The following is a 17,810-nucleotide window of genomic DNA, read 5'->3' on the forward strand; positions in this document are numbered from 1 at the left end:
AGCAAGCCACGCCCGGATTATTTTTTTAAAACCGTTTCGGTTCTGAGGGGAACTCAACTTCGGTTGTTGAGTGAATCGCCCGGGCGTTAAAGGGATCCGGTCTCCCATGCTGGGAAAGTCCCAAAGCGGGGATGGCCGGACACCCCTTACCTCTCCCCCCGGAGACGCTTCCCACCGTCAGAAATACAATCGCCAAGCCAATTTTGGGTCTGGTGACGGTGGGGGCATGGCGTCGGTCATTCAGTGGGACAAAGGGACCGAAGTCACTTTTTTCCCCGAATCGTAGTTACTTCAAATAGTCACTATATGAATGGGCGTAATTAGAGGACTCCCTGTTCATGGTTACTCATTTTATAAGGGGGAGGGGGGAAAAACCATACCAGTATGTTCTCGACTTAAGAGCCCAAAATATCGTTAAGTGAAGGATAACAAATAGCGACCACAATGGCGCCCCAAATATCAGTTCAGTGAGGGATAACAAATAGCGACCACAATGGCGCCCCAAATATCAGTTAAGTGAGAGATAACAAATAGCGACCACAATGGCGCCCCAAATATCCGAGGCATAACAAATGTCTCACTTAACAATGGAAATTTTGGGGTCAATTGTGGTCGTTAAGACGAGGACTTACGAGAACGCTTTTGGGTTTTTTTTCCAGTAAAAAAATTGAGTTTTGCCCCGTTTTATGACCTTTCCCGACAACATTGTTAATCACTGCAAATAATGGTCGTTAAGGGAATCCTGCTTCCCCTTTGACTTCACTTGTCGGAAGGTGGCAAAAGGGGATCACAGAGGAGCCCGGCACACCACGACCGTCGTAACTACGAGTTGGTCGGCAAGTTTCTGAATTGCGATCGTGGGAAAAATGGTCGTAAGTCAATTTGTGTGTGTGCGTGTAACAGTTTACAAGGCTGACAGTTTACAAGGCTGACACTTTTTTGAGGATTTATTTGGACCCAAAGTGACAAAAATTGAACCACACAAGGCTAATTTTGTAAATTAAACGTCAACTAGAGTCACTTATCAAACTGTGAATTTTTACTTTGCTGTTTCATTTTTTTAAAAAAAATGGCCGGCTGGGGGATTCTGGGAGTTGAAGTCCACCCATCTTAAAGCATGCTGGCTGGGGGATTCTGGGAGTTGAAGTCCACCCATCTTAAAGTGAGCTGGCTGGGGGATTCTGGGAGTTGAAGTCCACCCATCTTAAAGCGTGCCGGCTGGGGGATTCTGGGAGTTGAAGTCCACCCATCTTAAAGCGTGCCAGCTGGGGGATTCTGGGAGTTGAAGTCCACCCATCTTAAAGCGTGCCGGCTGGGGGATTCTGGGAGTTGAAGTCCATCCACCTTAAATCATGTCAGCTGGGGGATTCTGGGACTGGAAGTCCTCCCCTCTTAAAGGCCGGCTGGGGAATTCTGGGAGTTGAAATCCACCCCTTTTAAAGCATGGCCGGCTGGGGAATTATGGGATTGGAAGCCCACTCCCCATTACCTTTAATGGATTGCAAAGTATCCAGAGCAGGGACAGCCTCGTGGTAGATGAAATCGTTATCCTTTTTGGACGAATTGTACCTGAGAAGGAAGAAGGGTTCAGAAAAACTCCTCGTTAGATCACCAAGTGGCCCCCTCTCCTTTCCACAGGATTCGCACCAGCAACCAGATTCCAGCCGCCCCTTCTGGACACACCCAAAGATCTTTCCACACAACTGGGTGAGGCCGATGGGGACGGAAGGAAAGGATCCATTCTGGTTAGCCCAGGTAAGTCCTCGACTTACGACAACAGAGGAGGGTAAAATTTTCATTGCTAAGCGAGACAGCTGTGAAGCGAGTTTGGCCCCCCCCATTTTACCGCCTTTTTCGCCGGGGCTCCTAAGGGGATCCCTGCAGTTGTGAAGTTCGTCACACGGTTAAGCTTGGTCACAGGACGGGATCGTGCGACCGTCGTAAATATGAGTCGGTTGCCAAGCGTCCGAATTTTGATCACGTGACCCCGGGGCGCTGTGACTGTCATAAATGTGAGTCAAATGCCAAGTGTCTGAATTTTGATCACCTGACCCGGGGATGGTGCGACCGTCATAAATACGAGTCAATTGACAAGCGTCTGAATTTTGATCATGTGACCCCGGGACGCTGCGACCGTCGTAAGTACGAGTCGCTTGCCCAGCGTCTGAATTTTGATCCCATGACCCCGTGACACGGCGACCGTCGTAAGTACGAGTCACTTGCCCAGCGTCTGAATTTTGATCTATGTGACCCCGGGACACTGCGACCGTCGTAAGTACGAGTCGGTTGACCAGCGTCTGAATTTTGATCTATGTGACCCCGGGACACTGCGACAGTCGTAAGTACGAGTCGGTTGCCCAGCGTCTGAATTTCGATCCCAGGACACCGGGACGCTGCGACCGTCATATCCACGCGTCGGTTGCCAGGCGTCTGAATTTGGATCATTGCGACTGTCATAAACACGAGTCGGCTTCCGAACTGTCTGCATTTTGATCACGTCATCCCCAGGGATGTTGCAAACGGTCGCGAGAAAGACGGCCCGAACTGCCTTTTTTTTTTGCCCCCCTCCCCGTGCTGTTGCAACTTTGAACGGTCGTAAGTCGAGGACTTCCTGTCCTATACTCAGGGGGAAGGGAAAAAAAGAGAGGTGTGTGTGGGGGTTTGGCTTGGTTTTGGGGGGGGTGGGGGGGAAAGGAACTACAAAAACAACGGGGCGGAAAGCTGGGCCAAGCACTCACTTCCCTCCGATGACGTCCATGGTGAACCTCAGCGCCTCCTGGACCGTTTCGGGCTGCCCCTGCAAGAAAGAGCCGGGTTCAAATCTTACGTCATTCTGCATTTTACTCGCCCTGATGACGTTCCCTAGTTGGGTCGGGAAACGTCTGCAAGGAGAAGAAGCTCAGAGAGCAGCAAGGACCCCACAGGCCTTCCTCCTCCTCCTCCTCCTCCCCCTTTCTCCTCCCACAGTCCTTCCTTCCTTCCTTCCTTCCTTCTCCTTCTAGCCCTGATGACGTTCCCTAGTTGGGTCATGAAACGTCTGCAAGGAAACCCCCCAGCTCAGAGTCCTTCCTTCCTTCCTTCCTTCCTTCCTTCCTTCCTTCCTTCCTTCCAGCCCCGATGACGTTCCCTAGTTGGGTCATGAAACGTCTGCAAGGAAACCCCCCAGCTCAGAGTCCTTCCTTCCTTCCTTCCTTCCTTCCTTCCTTCCTTCCTTCCTTCCTTCCTTCCTTCCTTCCTTCTCCTTCTAGCCCTGATGACGTTCCCTAGTTGGGTCATGAAACGTCTGCAAGGAAACCCCCCAGCTCAGAGTCCTTCCTTCCTTCCTTCCTTCCTGCCCTGATGATGTTCCCTAGTTGGGTCACGAGACGTCTGCAAGGAAACCCCCCAGCTCAGAGTCCTTCCTTCCTTCCTTCCTTCCTTCCTTCCCTGATGATGTTCCCTAGTTGGGTCACGAGACGTCTGCAAGGAAACCCCCCAGCTCAGAGAGCCCCAGGGACCCCACAGTCCTTCCTCCTCTTCTTCCTCTGGACCCCTACCCCCCCCGAACCCTTCAAGCCAGCAACCTCGATCCTTTTTCCTCGCTCTTCCCAATCTCCCATCCTCCCCTCCCTACCGAGAGCCCCCAGGGTGGGCGGGAGGATTCCGGTGTCGTAGCTGCGAGGCCGCTGGGTTTCCCCGCTCCGCCCCTAGGGCCCGTTCTGAGTCTCGGGGGAGAAAGAAAGAAAGGAAGAAAGGAAGGAAGGAAGGAAGGAAGGAAGGAAGGAAGGAAGGAAGGAAGGAAAGAAAGAAGGAACGAAAGAAGGAAGGAAGGAAGGAAAGAAAGAAAGAGAGAAAGAAAAAGAAGGAAGGAAGGAAGGAAGGAAAGAAAGAAGGAAAGAAAGAAGGAAGGAAGGAAGGAAGTAAGGAAGGAAGAAAAGAAAGAATGAAAGAAGGAAGGAAGGAAGGAAGGAAGGAAGGAAAGAAGGAAGGAAGGAAAGAAAGAAAGAAAGAAAAAGAGAGAAAGAAAGAAGGAAGGAAGGAAAGAAAGAAAGAGAGAAAGAAAGAAGGAAGGAAGGAAGGAAGGAAGGAAAGAAAGAGAGAGAGAGAAAGAAAGAAAGAAAGAAAAAAAGAAAGAAAAAGAAAGAAAGAAAGAAAGAAAGAAAGAGGGAAGGAACGAAAGAAAGAATGAAAGAAAGAAGGAAGGAAGGAAGGAAAGAAGGAAGGAAGGAAGGGAAAGAAGGAAGGAAGGAAAGAAAGAAAGAGAGAAAGAAAGAAAGAAAGGGAAGGAAGGAAGAAAGAAAGAAAGAAAGAAAGAAAGAAAGAAAGAAAGAAAGAAAGAAAGAAAGAAAGAAAGAGTTATCTCCAGGAAAGGGCCCGAGCGGGAGGCGAGTGCGAATCCCCCCACCCCCCCCACCCCGACCTGCCTTGGCCAAGCGGACGGCTTCGTTCAGCTTCTCCAGGGCGCTCTGGAAATAGGCCACCTGCGGGAGGAGAGCAGAGGCGGACGCTTACGCAAACCGGGTTTGTTGGGAAGGACTGGGGTTTGGAGGAAGAGGAGGAATAAAGGCGGGGGGGTGGGGGTGGGGGTTCTTTGTTCCCGGGAGCTGCTGGGAATTTTTTTTTTTAAAAAAAAGGGAGGGGGCAACCGTTGAAGAATAATTTCCCAACAGGCCAGAACAACAACAACAACAACAACAACAACAATTACGGGTTCAAGTCCTCCCGGTTTACGACGGCAGCCGAGAAAACCAGGCGCCGAGAAGTGCGGTTTGGGCAAATCGGTGGGGGGGGGGATGGTTGAGGATTGTAAACCCTGGTTTACATCCAAGCCAGAGGGAACCAGGTTTCCCTGCCTCCCCTCCCCCCACCACACACACACACACACACACACACACACACACACACCGGGGTCTTGGGAGGGGTGCCGCCAACTTACCCTCTCCCCGTACTTCTGCTGCTCCTCTGCCTGTTTTCCCATGTGCAACTGTGGGGAGAGAGGGAGGGAGGGAAGGGAGAGAGGGAGGAAAGAAGGGAGGGAGGGAGGAAAGAAAGAACGAAAGAGGGAGGGAAGAAGGGAGGGACGGAGGGAGGGGAGGGGAGGGAGAAAGGAATGAAAGAATGAAGGAAGAAAAGAATAAAAGAGGGAAGGAAGAAGGGAGGGAGGGAGGGAGGGAGATGAGGGAAGGGAGGGAGGGATGAAAGAATGGAGTGAAGAAAAGAAAGAACGAAAGAGGGAGAGAGGGAGAGGGGAGAGAGGAATGAAAGAATGGAGTGAAGAAAAGAAAGAACGAAAGAGGGAGAGAGGGAGAGAGGGGAGAGAGGAATGAAAGAATGGAGGGAAGAAAAGAAAGAATGAAAGAGGGAGGGAAGAAGAAAGGCAGGGAGGGGAGAGAGGAATGAAAGAATGGAGGGAAGAAGAAAAGAAAGAACGAAAGAGGGAGGGAGGAAGAAAGGGAGGGAGATGAGGGAAGGGAGGGAGGGATGAAAGAACGGAGGGAAGAAGAAAAGAAAGAACGAAAGCGGGAGAGAGGGAGAGAGGGGAGAGAGGAATGAAAGAATGGAGGAAGAAAAGAATGAAAGAAAGAGGGAGGGAAGAAGAAAGGGAGGGAGGGGAGAGAGGAATGAAAGAATGGAGGAAGAAAAGAAAGAACGAAAGAGGGAGGGAGGGGAGAGAGGAATGAAAGAAGAGGAAGAAAAGAAAGAACAAAAGAGGGAGGGAAGAAAGGGAGGGAGGGGAGACAGGAATGAAAGAATGGAGGAAGAAAAGAAAGAATGAAAGAGGGAGGTAGAGAAGAAGGGAGGGAGGGAGGGAGGGAGGGGGAGGGAAGGGAGAAAGGAATGAAAGAAAGGAGGGAGGAAGGAAGACAAGAATGAAAGAGGGAGGGAGGAAAGAAGAAAGGAAGGAGGAAGACAAGAAAGAATGAAAGAGGGAGGGAAGGGAGGGAGGGAAAGAAGGGAGAGAGGGATGAAAGAATGGAGGAAGAAAAGAAAGAACGAAAGAGGGAGGGAAGAAAGGGATGAAAGAATGGAGGAAGAAAAGAAAGAACGAAAGAGGGAGGGAAGGGAGGGAGGGAGGGGAGAGAGGGATGAAAGAATGGAGGAAGAAAAGAAAGAACGAAAGAGGAAGAAGGGTGGGAGGGAGGAAGGGAGAGAGGAATGAAAGAATGGAGGGAGGAAGAAAAGAAAGAATGAAAGGAGGGAGGGAGGGAGACAAGAACGAAGGGAAGAGGGGAAGGAGGGAGGGAAGGAGGAAGGAAGATTAATGGAAGGCTCCAACTTCTGCTCGCCACAACTCAGCTCCTCACGCAGCTCAGGCTGGAGCTGCTAGTCCTCAGTGTGCTCCGGGGGAAAAAACAGCGCACTCACGTGGGCCACCGCCGCAAAATAATAGATCTTCATTTGCACCAGTTTCTTCCAGTCCTTCTGGATCTTGCCCAGCAGAGAGGCCGTATCCGAGTTCTCCAGAGCCCGGCAGGCCTCTTTGTAGTAATCCACCACCTGGGGAAGAGAGTTCGAATCCCACCTCAGGCGTGAAAGCCGGCTGGGGGACTTTGAGCCAATCGCCAGGCGACGGGGAGTTCCAGTCCCGCCTTAGTTATGAAAACCGGCTGGGTGACTTTGAGCCAATCGCCAGGAGATGGGGAGTTCTAGTCCCGCCTTAGTTATGAAAACCGGCTGGGTGACTTTGAGCCAATCGCCAGGAGACGGAGAGTTCTAGTCCCGCCTTAGGCATGAAAGCCAGCTGGGTGACTTTGAGCCAATCGCCAGGCGACGGGGAGTTCTAGTCCTGCCTTAGTTATGAAAGCCAGCTGGGTGACTTTGAGCCAATCGCCAGGCGACGGGGAGTTCTAGTCCTGCCTTACTTATGAAAGCCAGCTGGGTGACTTTGGGCCAATCGCCAGGAGACGGTGAGTTGTAGTCCCACCTTAGTTATGAAAACCAGCTGGGTGACTTTGGGCCAATCGCCAGGAGACAGGGAGTTTTAGTCCCGCCTTAGTTATGAAAACCGGCTGGGTGACTTTGAGCCAATCGCCAGGCGACGGGGAGTTCTAGTCCCGCCTTAGGCATGAAAGCCAGCTGGGTGACTTTGAGCCAATCGCCAGGCGACGGGGAGTTCTAGTCCTGCCTTAGTTATGAAAGCCAGCTGGGTGACTTTGAGCCAATCGCCAGGCGACGGGGAGTTCTAGTCCTGCCTTACTTATGAAAGCCAGCTGGGTGACTTTGGGCCAATCGCCAGGAGACGGTGAGTTCTAGTCCCACCTTAGTTATGAAAACCGGCTGGGTGACTTTGAGCCAATCGCCAGGAGACAGGGAGTTCTAGTCCCGCCTTAGTTATGAAAACCAGCCTGGGTGACTTTGGGCCAATCGCCAGGAGACGGTGAGTTCTAGTCCCGTCTTAGTTATGAAAACCGGCTGGGTGACTTTGAGCCAATCGCCAGGCAACGGAGAGTTCTAGTCCCGCCTTAGCTATGAAAGCCAGCTGGGTGACTTTGGGCCAATCGCCAGGAGACGGGGAGTTCTAGTCCCGCCTTAGTTATGAAAACCGGCTGGGTGACTTTGAGCCAATCGCCAGGCGACGGGGAGTTCTAGTCCTGCCTTACTTATGAAAGCCAGCTGGGTGACTTTGGGCCAATCGCCAGGAGACGGGGAGTTCTAGTCCCGCCTTAGTTATGAAAACCGGCTGGGTGACTTTGAGCCAATCGCTAGGCGACGGGGAGTTCTAGTCCCGCCTTAGGCATGAAAGCCAGCTGGGTGACTTTGAGCCAATCGCCAGGCGACGGGGAGTTCCAGTCCCGCCTTAGTTATGAAAACCGGCTGGGTGACTTTGAGTCAATCGCCAGGAGACGGGGAGTTCTAGTCCCGCCTTAGTTATGAAAACTGGCTGGGTGATTTTGAGCCAATCGCCAGGAGATGGGGAGTTCTAGTCCCGCCTTAGTTATGAAAACCGGCTGGGTGACTTTGAGCCAATCGCCAGGAGACGGAGAGTTCTAGTCCTGCCTTAGCTATGAAAACCGGCTGGGTGACTTTGGGCCAATCGCCAGGAGACGGGGAGTTCTAGTCCCGCCTTAGTTATGAAAACTGGCTGGGTGATTTTGAGCCAATCTCCAGGAGATGGGGAGTTCTAGTCCCGCCTTAGTTATGAAAACCGGCTGGGTGACTTTGAGCCAATCGCCAGGAGACGGAGAGTTCTAGTCCCGCCTTAGCTATGAAAACCGGCTGGGTGACTTTGGGCCAATCACCGGGCAACATTGAGTTATAGTTCCGCCTTAGTTATGAAAGCCGGCTGGGTGACTTTGAGCCAATCGCCAGGAGACGGTGAGTTCTAGTTCTGCCTTAGTTATGAAAGCTGGCTGGGTGACTTTGGGCCAATCGCCAGGCGACGGTGAGTTCTAGTCCTGCCTTAGTTATGAAAACCAGCTGGGTGACTTTGAGCCAATCTCCAGGAGACAGGGAGTTTTAGTCCCACCTTAGTTATGAAAACCGGCTGGGTGACTTTGAGCCAATCGCCAGGCGACGGGGAGTTCTAGTCCCGCCTTAGGCATGAAAGCCAGCTGGGTGACTTTGAGCCAATCGCCAGGCGACGGGGAGTTCTAGTCCTGCCTTACTTATGAAAGCCAGCTGGGTGACTTTGGGCCAATCGCCAGGAGACGGTGAGTTCTAGTCCCGCCTTAGTTATGAAAACCAGCCTGGGTGAGTTTGGGCCAATCGCCAGGAGACGGTGAGTTCTAGTCCCGCCTTAGGCCTGAAAGCCGGCTGGGTGACTTTGGGCCTGTGAATCTCTTAGAGTCCAACCCGCCTCACAGGGTTGTTGGGATGAAAGTAAGAGGAAACCCGGAGTATTAGGGATGTTTGCCGCCTTGAGTAATTTACACATAATACTAAAATCAGGAGATAAATCAAATAAACGCAATTAAATTTTGCCCGGGGGAGTCTCTCTTCCTCCTTAGAAGGACAAGAGTTGGAAGGGACCTCGGAGGCCATCTAGTCCAACCCCCTGCTCAAGCAGAATCACAGAGTTGGAAGGGACTTTGGAGGGGGGGGTGTCTTGTAATCCCCCCCCCCTCTTCAAACAGGAGACCCTTGGATAATTATAGAGTAACGGAGGTGGAAAGGGACCTTGGAGGTCACCTAGTCCAGCCTCCTCAAGCACTCCGTCACTGGAGGTTTTTAAGGAGAGACGGGACAGTCCCCTGTCTGAGATGGGATAGGTTGTCCTGCTCGAGCGGGGGGCTGGACTAGAAGACCTCCGAGGTCCCTTCCAGATTCTATTCTATTCTATTCTATTCTATTCTATTCTATTCCTTTCATATTTCTATTCTATTCTAATTCTGTTCCATTCCTTTCATATTTCTATTCTATTCTATTCTATTCTATTCTATTCTATTCTATTCTATTCTATTCTAATTCTATTCCATTCCTTTCATATTTCTATTCTATTCTATTCTATTCTATTCTATTCTATTCTATTCTATTCTAATCTATTCTATTCTATTCTAATTCTATTCCATTCCTTTCATATTTCTATTCTATTCTATTCTATTCTATTCTATTCTATTCTATTCTATTCCATTCCATTCCATTCCATATATTCTATTCTATTCTATTCTATTCCATATTTTCTATTCTATTCTATTCTATTCTATTCTGTTCTGTTCTGTTCTGTTCTGTTCTGTTCTGTTCTATTCGATTCGATTCTATTTGACTGTTGGAAGGGACCTCGGAGGTCATCTAATCCAACCCCCTGCTCAAGCAGGAGACCCTTACAGAATTGCAGAATAGCAGAGTTGTAAGGGACCTCGGAGGTCATCCAGTCTGACCCGCAGTTCAGACAGGTGCCCCTGACAGAATCATAGAATGACACAAGTTGGAAGGGGCTTTGGAGGTCATCCAGTCCAACCCCCTGCTCCAGCAGGAGACCCTGACCGAATGACAGTGTAGCACGAGTCGGAAGGGACCTCGGAGGTCATCCAGTCCAGCCCCCTGCTCCAGCAGGAGACCCTGACCGAACCGTAGAACGCGAGAGAACTGGAAGGGGACCCTGGGGGTCATCTAGTCCAACCCACCCACCCACCCTGCCCTGCTCGGGGCGGCGGGAGACTCTTTTGACCCTTTCAGACAACCGGTTGTCCCCGTCTCTCTTCAAAGGAAGGAAGGAAGGAAGGAAGGAAGGAAGGAAGGAAGGAAGGAAGGAAGGAAGAAAGAAAGAAAGAAAGAAAGAAAGAAAGACTCCCAGGGTTGGAGCATCCCACAACTTCTCCCCAGAGACGCACCTGGGCGCTGATCCGGGCCACCAGGAAGCTTTTCCGATTATCCAGCATGGATTTCTCCAGGAGACACTCCTGAGCTTGGCCCTGGATGGGAAAACGAAGAAAGACTACGTTGGTGTTGGGCTGTGTCTGTGTGTGTCTGTGTGTGTGTGTCTGTGTGTGTGTGTCTGTGTGTGTGTGACCTGAACTCAGAGCAAGACCCCAAGGGGATGGGGGATTCCCTGGCCTGATCACTTTGGCCCCCACCCCCCGAAAAATAAAGGGATCAACGGAAGCTAAGAATTGGTCCTGGGATCGTGGATCGTCGGGAGGCTTTCAAAAGTGTGAGTTGCGACGGAATTTGTGCGAACGGCCTTTGCGGGGTTGTGTGGGTGTGGGGGTGGGGGTGGGAAGAAGGAAAGAACAGCCCAGAAAGGAGAAAGTAAGAAGGATCCATCCTAATGGATCCACTGGAGAAGAGAAGAGGGCTGATCGCTGAACGGAGGGAGAATCCGAGAAGGACACAAATCCTCTTGGAGCGATGAGAGAAAGAGGAAGAGGATCCCTCGGTCACTTAACAGAGGGAGAATCCGAGGAGGATGGATCCTGTCGGATCCTCCGTGGGCTTCCTGGGGTGTGTGTGTGGGGGGGAAGGGTTCGGTTTCTGAACTTCGTGGGTGCATGCGTGTGCGTGTGTGTGTGTGAGAGAGAGAGAGGTAGAAAGAGACGGAAAGAGGGAGATGAGAGAGAGAAAGAGGGAGAGAGACAGAGAGAAAGAGAAAGAGGGAGATGAGAGAGAGAAAGAGAAAGAGGGAGAGAGACAGAGAAAGAGAAAGAGGGAGATGAGAGAGAGAAAGAGAAAGAGGGAGAGAGACAGAGAAAGAGAAAGAGGGAGATGAGAGAGAGAGCGAGAAAGAGAGAGAAATATGGAGATGAGAGAAAGAGAAAGACAGGGAGAAAGAGAAGAAGAGAGAGAGAAAGAAAAACATGGAGATGAGAGAGAAAGAGAGAGACAGAGAAAGAGAAAGAGGGAGATGAGAGAGAGAAAGAGAAAGAGGGAGAGAGACAGAGAGAAAGAGAAAGAGGGAGATGAGAGAGAGAAAGAGAAAGAGGGAGAGAGACAGAGAGAGAGAAAGAGGGAGATGAGAGAGAGAAAGAGAAAGAGGGAGAGAGTCAGAGAGAAAGAGAAAGAGGGAGATGAGAGAAAGAGGGAGATGAGAGAGAGAGCGAGAAAGAGAAAGAGAGAGAAATATGGAGATGAGAGAAAGACCAAGACAGGGAGAAAGAGAAGAAGAGAGAGAGAAAGAAAAACATGGAGATGAGAGAGAAAGAGAAAGAAAGATGGAGATGAGAAAGAGGAAGAGAGAGAGAGAGAGAAAAAAATGGAGATGAGAGAGAAAGAGAAAGATGGAGATGAGAGAAAGAAAAAGAGGGAGAAAGAGAGAAAGATGGAGATGAGAGAGAGAAGGAGAGGGAAAAAGAGCAAGAAAGATGAGAGAAAGAGGGAGAGAAAGATGGAGATGAAAGATGGAGATGAGAGACAGAGAAGGAGAGAGAGAAAGAGAAAGAGGGAGAGAGTCAGAGAGAAAGAGGGAGATGAGAGAAAGAGGGAGAGAAAGATGGAGATGAAAGATGGAGGAGAGACAAAGAGAGAGAGAGGGGGGAGGGAGAGAGAGAAAGGGAGATGAGAGAGAAAGAAAGAGAGAGAAAAAGAAAGATGGAGATGAGAGAGAAAGATGGATGAGAGAAAGAGAGAGGGAAAAAGAGCGAGAAAGAGGGAGATGAGAGAAAGAGGGAGATGAAAGAGGGAGATGAGAGAGAGAGAAAGAAAGAGAGAGAGGGAGAGAGAAAAAGAAAGCTGGAGATGAGAGAAAGAGAGAGAAAGTTGCATGAGAGAAAGCTGGAGATGAGAGACAGAAAGAGAGGGAGAAGAGAGGGAGAAAGGAAAAGAGAGAGAGAGAGAGAGAGAGAATATATCCTGAGGCTTCTTACCAGCATGAGGTTGATGTTGAGGTTGAGGATCTGGTGGCTCATGTCCACGCTGTAGGAATGGGGGAAGTGGTCCCGGAGGTACGTGAAGGCGCCCGCCGCACACTGGAAATGGGTGCAGGAGACTTTCATCCCCTGCAAAAACGAGAACGGGAAAAGAAAAAAAAGAAAAAAAGCAAGTTTGGTCACGAAATGTCTGCAAGGAAACCGCCCTGCTCAGAGATCACCAAGGACCCCCCAGTCCTATCTTTCTCTCTTTTTCTTTCTTTCTCTCTCTTTTCTTTCTTTCTTTCTTTCTTTCTTTCTTTCTTTCTTTCTTTCTTTCTTTCTTTCTTTCTTTCTTTCCTTTCTTTCTCTTTCCCTAACTAGTTCCCTAGTTGGGTCACAAAATGTCTGCAAGGAAACCACCCAGCTCAGAGAGCACCAGGGACCCCACAGTAGTCGTTGTCCTCCTCCTCCTCCCTTCTAGCCCTGATGACGTTCCCTAGTTGGGTCAGGAGGGAAATCAAGGAAATCAATCATGCAGAAAGCCATAGCCTGATGGAGGAATTACCGGGAGGGGGGGAGAGGCGGGGCGGCGGGGAGAGAAACCCCCCCCCCCGGTCCCCAACCCTTGACGAGACAAGCCCCTGCATCAAACCAAGATCAAACCCCCTTTTACCTCTTCGGAGACTCGTTTGTCCATGGCGCCCAACATGGAGTGCAAAGCCCCTGGGCGGGTAGAAATGGGGAGGGAAAAAAAAAGAAAAAAGAATTTTATTTATTTATTTATTTTTATTATTTTATTTTATTTTATTTTATTTTATTTTATTTTATTATTATTTTATTTTATTTTATTATTTTATTATTTTATTTATTTTATTTTATTTTATTTTATTTCATTATTTTATTTTATTTTATTTTATTATTTTATTATTTTATTATTTTATTTTATTATTTTATTATTTTATTATTTTATTTTATTTTATTTTATTTTATTTTATTATTTTATTTTATTATTTTTTTATTTTATTTTTTATTTTATTTATTTCATTTCATTTCATTTCATTTCATTTTATTTTATTTTATTATTTTATTTTATTTTATTTTTTTATTTTATTTTATTTTATTATTTTATTATTTTATTTTATTTTATTTTATTTTATTTTATTTTATTTTATTTTATTTTATTTTATTTTATTATTTTATTATTTTATTTTATTTTATTTATTTTATTTTATTTTATTATTTTATTTTATTATTTTATTTTATTTTATTTTATTATTTTATTTTATTATTTTATTTTATTTACAAAACTGGAGGTTTCCCGATTTTTTGGAAATGAGCCGGGACGGGGAAAAATTTCCCCCTCGACACCTCGTTCTTGAATTACGTCCGTCCCGTTTAGGGCAACGGGGGGGGGGGGGGGGTCTTCCAACTCGGCCCCTTTTAGGGTGGGTGGACTTCAACTCCCAGAATTCCTCAGCCGGCGTGGTTCTGGATTCCCAGCCTGCAGGTGCGTCAAAATGGCCGACTGAGGAATTCTGGGAGTTGAAGTCCCACAGTCATAAAAGGGCCATGTTGGAAGAACCCTGAGAGTTTGGACCCGCAGGTTCGTCAAAATGGCCGACTGAGGAATTCTGGGAGATGAAGTCACAGTCATAAAAGGGCCATGTTTCAAGACCCCTGAGTGTTTAGATCCAAGGGCTAAGCTTGTAAGCCGCCCTGAGTCTTCGGAGAAGGGCGGGATATAAATGGAATTTTAAAAAAAAAAAGTCCGCAGGTTTGTCAAAATGGCCGACTGAGGAATTCTGGGAGTTGAAGTCCCACAGTCATAAAAGGGCCATGTTGGAAGACCCCTCAGAGTTTGGATCCGAGCCCGCAGGTGCGTCAAAATGGCCGACTGAGGAATTCTGGGAGATGAAGTCCCACAGTCATAAAAGGGCCATGTTGGAAGACCCCTGAGAGTTTGGATCCGAGCCCGCAGGTTCATCAAAATGGCTGACTGAGGAATTCTGGGAGTTGAAGTCCCACAGTCATAAAAGGGCCATGTTTGAAGACCCCCTCAGAGTTTAGATACAAGCCCGCAGGTTCATCAAAATGGCTGACTGAGGAATTCTGGGAGTTGAAGTCCCACAGTCATAAAAGGGCCATGTTTGAAGACCCCCTCAAAGTTTAGATCCGAGCCTGCAAGTTCATCAAAATGGCCGACTGAGGAATTCTGGGAGTTGAAGTCTAACAAGTCATATATATATACAGTGTGTGTGTGTGTGTGTGTGTGTGTGTGTGTACACACACACAAACACACATATATAAAACATAGAGGTTAGGGTGAGAGAGACACACACAAGCACACACACATACACACACACACACACACACACACACACACACACATATACACACATGTAGACATAGACACCCCCCGTATATCTATACTATCTACCTATCCACATACATACAGTGTATATGTGTATGTGTGTGTATATATACACACACATGTGTGTATATATACACACACACATGTGTGTATATATACACACACATATGTGTGTATATGTATATGTGTATGTATGTATATGTATATGTGTATATATATATATACAAACATGTAGACACACACCCCTATATCTATACTATCTACCTATCCATACACACACACACATATACATACACACGTACAGACACACACCCCTATATCTATACTATCTACCTATCCACATACACACACACATATATTCACACACAAACGTACACACACACCCTTTATATCTATACTATCTACCTATCCACATACACACACACACATGTACACCCCCCCCTATATCTATACTACCTATCCACATACAAACACATGCACACACGTACATAGACACACACACCCTGTATATACACACAGACACACACACCCCTATATGTATATCTACCTATCCACATACACACACATATATTCACACACACATGTACACACACCCCTATATCTATACTATCTACCTATCCATATACACACACACATATATACATACACACGTACAGACACACACACCCCTATATCTATACTATCTACCTATCCACACACACACACACACACATATTCACACACACACGTACAGCCCCCCTATATCTATACTATCTACCTATCCACATACATACACACACGCATGTACACACACAGACACCCCCCCTATATCTATACTATCTATCTACCTATCCATATACACACACACATATACTGTATACACACACACACCCCTATATGTATACTATCTACCTATCCACATACACACACACATATATTCACACACACATGTACACACACCCCTATATCTATACTATCTACCTATCCATACACACACACACATATATACATACACACGTAGACACACACACCCCTATATCTATACTATCTACCTATCCACATACATACACACACGCATGTACACACACAGACACCCCCCTATATCTATACTATCTATCTACCTATCTATACACACACACACATATACTGTATATACACACACCCCTATATGTATACTATCTACCTATCCACATACACACACACACATATATTCACACACACATGTACACACACCCCTATATCTACACTACCTATCCATACACACACACACATATATACATACACACGTAGACACACACACACCCCTATATCTATACTATCTACCTATCCACATACACACACATATATTCACACACACACGTACAACCCCCTATATCTATACTATCTACCTATCCACATACACACACACACATGTACACACAGACACCCCTCCTATATCTATACTATCTATCTACCTATCCATACACACCCACACATATATATACACACACACGTACACAGACACCCCCCCTATATCTATACTATTTACCTATCCACACACACACACACACATATTCAGACATACGTACACAGACACCCCCCTATATCTATACTACCTATCCACATACACACACACACATATATTCACACACACATGTACACACACCCCTATATCTATACTATCTACCTATCCACATACACACACATATATTCACACACACACGTACACCACCCGTATATCTATACTATCTACCTATCCACATACATACACACACACATGTACACACAGACACCCCCCTATATCTATACTATTTACCTATCCACACACACACACACACACATATTCAGACATACGTACACAGACACCCCCCTATATCTATACTACCTATCCACATACACACACACATATATTCACACACACATGTACACACACCCCTATATCTATACTATCTACCTATCCACATACACACACATATATTCACACACACACGTACACCCCCCGTATATCTATACTATCTACCTATCCACATACATACACACACACATGTACACAGACACCCCGCTATATCTATACTATTTACCTATCCACACACACACACACACACACACACACATATTCAGACATACGTACACAGACACCCCCCTATATCTATACTACCTATCCACATACACACACACACATATATTCACACACACATGTACACACACCCCTATATCTATACTATCTACCTATCCACATACACACACATATATTCACACACACACACGTACACCCCCCGTATATCTATTCTATCTACCTATCCACATACATACACACACACATGTACACACAGACACCCCCCCTATATCTATACTATTTACCTATCCACACACACACACACACACACACATATTCAGACATACGTACACAGACACCCCCCCTATATCTATACTACCTATCCACATACACACACACACATATATTCACACACACATGTACACACACCCCTATATCTATACTATCTACCTATCCACATACACACACATATATTCACACACACACGTACACCACCCGTATATCTATACTATCTACCTATCCACATACATACACACACACATGTACACACAGACACCCCCCTATATCTATACTATTTACCTATCCACACACACACACACACATATTCAGACATACGTACACAGACACCCCCCTATATCTATACTACCTATCCACATACACACACACATATATTCACACACACATGTACACACACCCCTATATCTATACTATCTACCTATCCACATACACACACATATATTCACACACACACGTACACCCCCCGTATATCTATACTATCTACCTATCCACATACATACACACACACATGTACACAGACACCCCGCTATATCTATACTATTTACCTATCCACACACACACACACACACACACACATATTCAGACATACGTACACAGACACCCCCCTATATCTATACTACCTATCCACATACACACACACACATATATTCACACACACATGTACACACACCCCTATATCTATACTATCTACCTATCCACATACACACACATATATTCACACACACACGTACACCCCCCGTATATCTATACTATCTACCTATCCACATACATACACACACACATGTACACAGACACCCCGCTATATCTATACTATTTACCTATCCACACACACACACACATATTCAGACATACGTACACAGACACCCCCCCTATATCTATACTACCTATCCACATACATACACATACACACACACACACAAACACA

General features: G+C 46.9%; 1 protein-coding gene and 1 long non-coding RNA gene across 5 annotated transcripts in view; both read right to left on the bottom strand.

Moving 5' to 3' along the window:
• Positions 1 to 17,810, bottom strand: part of PTPN23 (protein tyrosine phosphatase non-receptor type 23) — a 64,356-nt gene that overhangs the window by 24,046 nt on the left and 22,500 nt on the right. For 3 of the 4 annotated variants that reach the window (XM_083380079.1, XM_083380080.1, XM_083380078.1), the window contains exons 2-3: positions 2,739 to 3,315; positions 1,490 to 1,569 (exon numbers count right to left, since the gene is read on the bottom strand). In XM_083380079.1, coding sequence (XP_083236205.1) covers positions 1,490 to 1,569; positions 2,739 to 2,839 — 181 coding nt within the window. In that variant the 5' untranslated portion in view covers positions 2,840 to 3,315. Of the gene's footprint in view, positions 1 to 1,489; positions 1,570 to 2,738; positions 3,316 to 4,403; positions 4,461 to 4,915; positions 4,964 to 6,345; positions 6,478 to 10,250; positions 10,332 to 12,218; positions 12,351 to 12,876; positions 12,927 to 17,810 lie in introns of all 4 variants that reach the window. The other variant, XM_083380081.1, reaches the window with a different exon arrangement.
• Positions 14,757 to 16,189, bottom strand: LOC310650519. Its single transcript, XR_014494395.1, has 3 exons — positions 16,008 to 16,189; positions 15,209 to 15,674; positions 14,757 to 14,819 (listed from the first exon to the last, which is right to left on the bottom strand). It is a non-coding gene; the product is annotated as an uncharacterized lncRNA (long non-coding RNA).

Source organism: Vipera ursinii (assembly GCF_947247035.1).
Source record: "Vipera ursinii genome assembly, contig: SUPER_Z_unloc_6, whole genome shotgun sequence".
NCBI classification, from domain to species: domain Eukaryota; kingdom Metazoa; phylum Chordata; class Lepidosauria; order Squamata; family Viperidae; genus Vipera; species Vipera ursinii.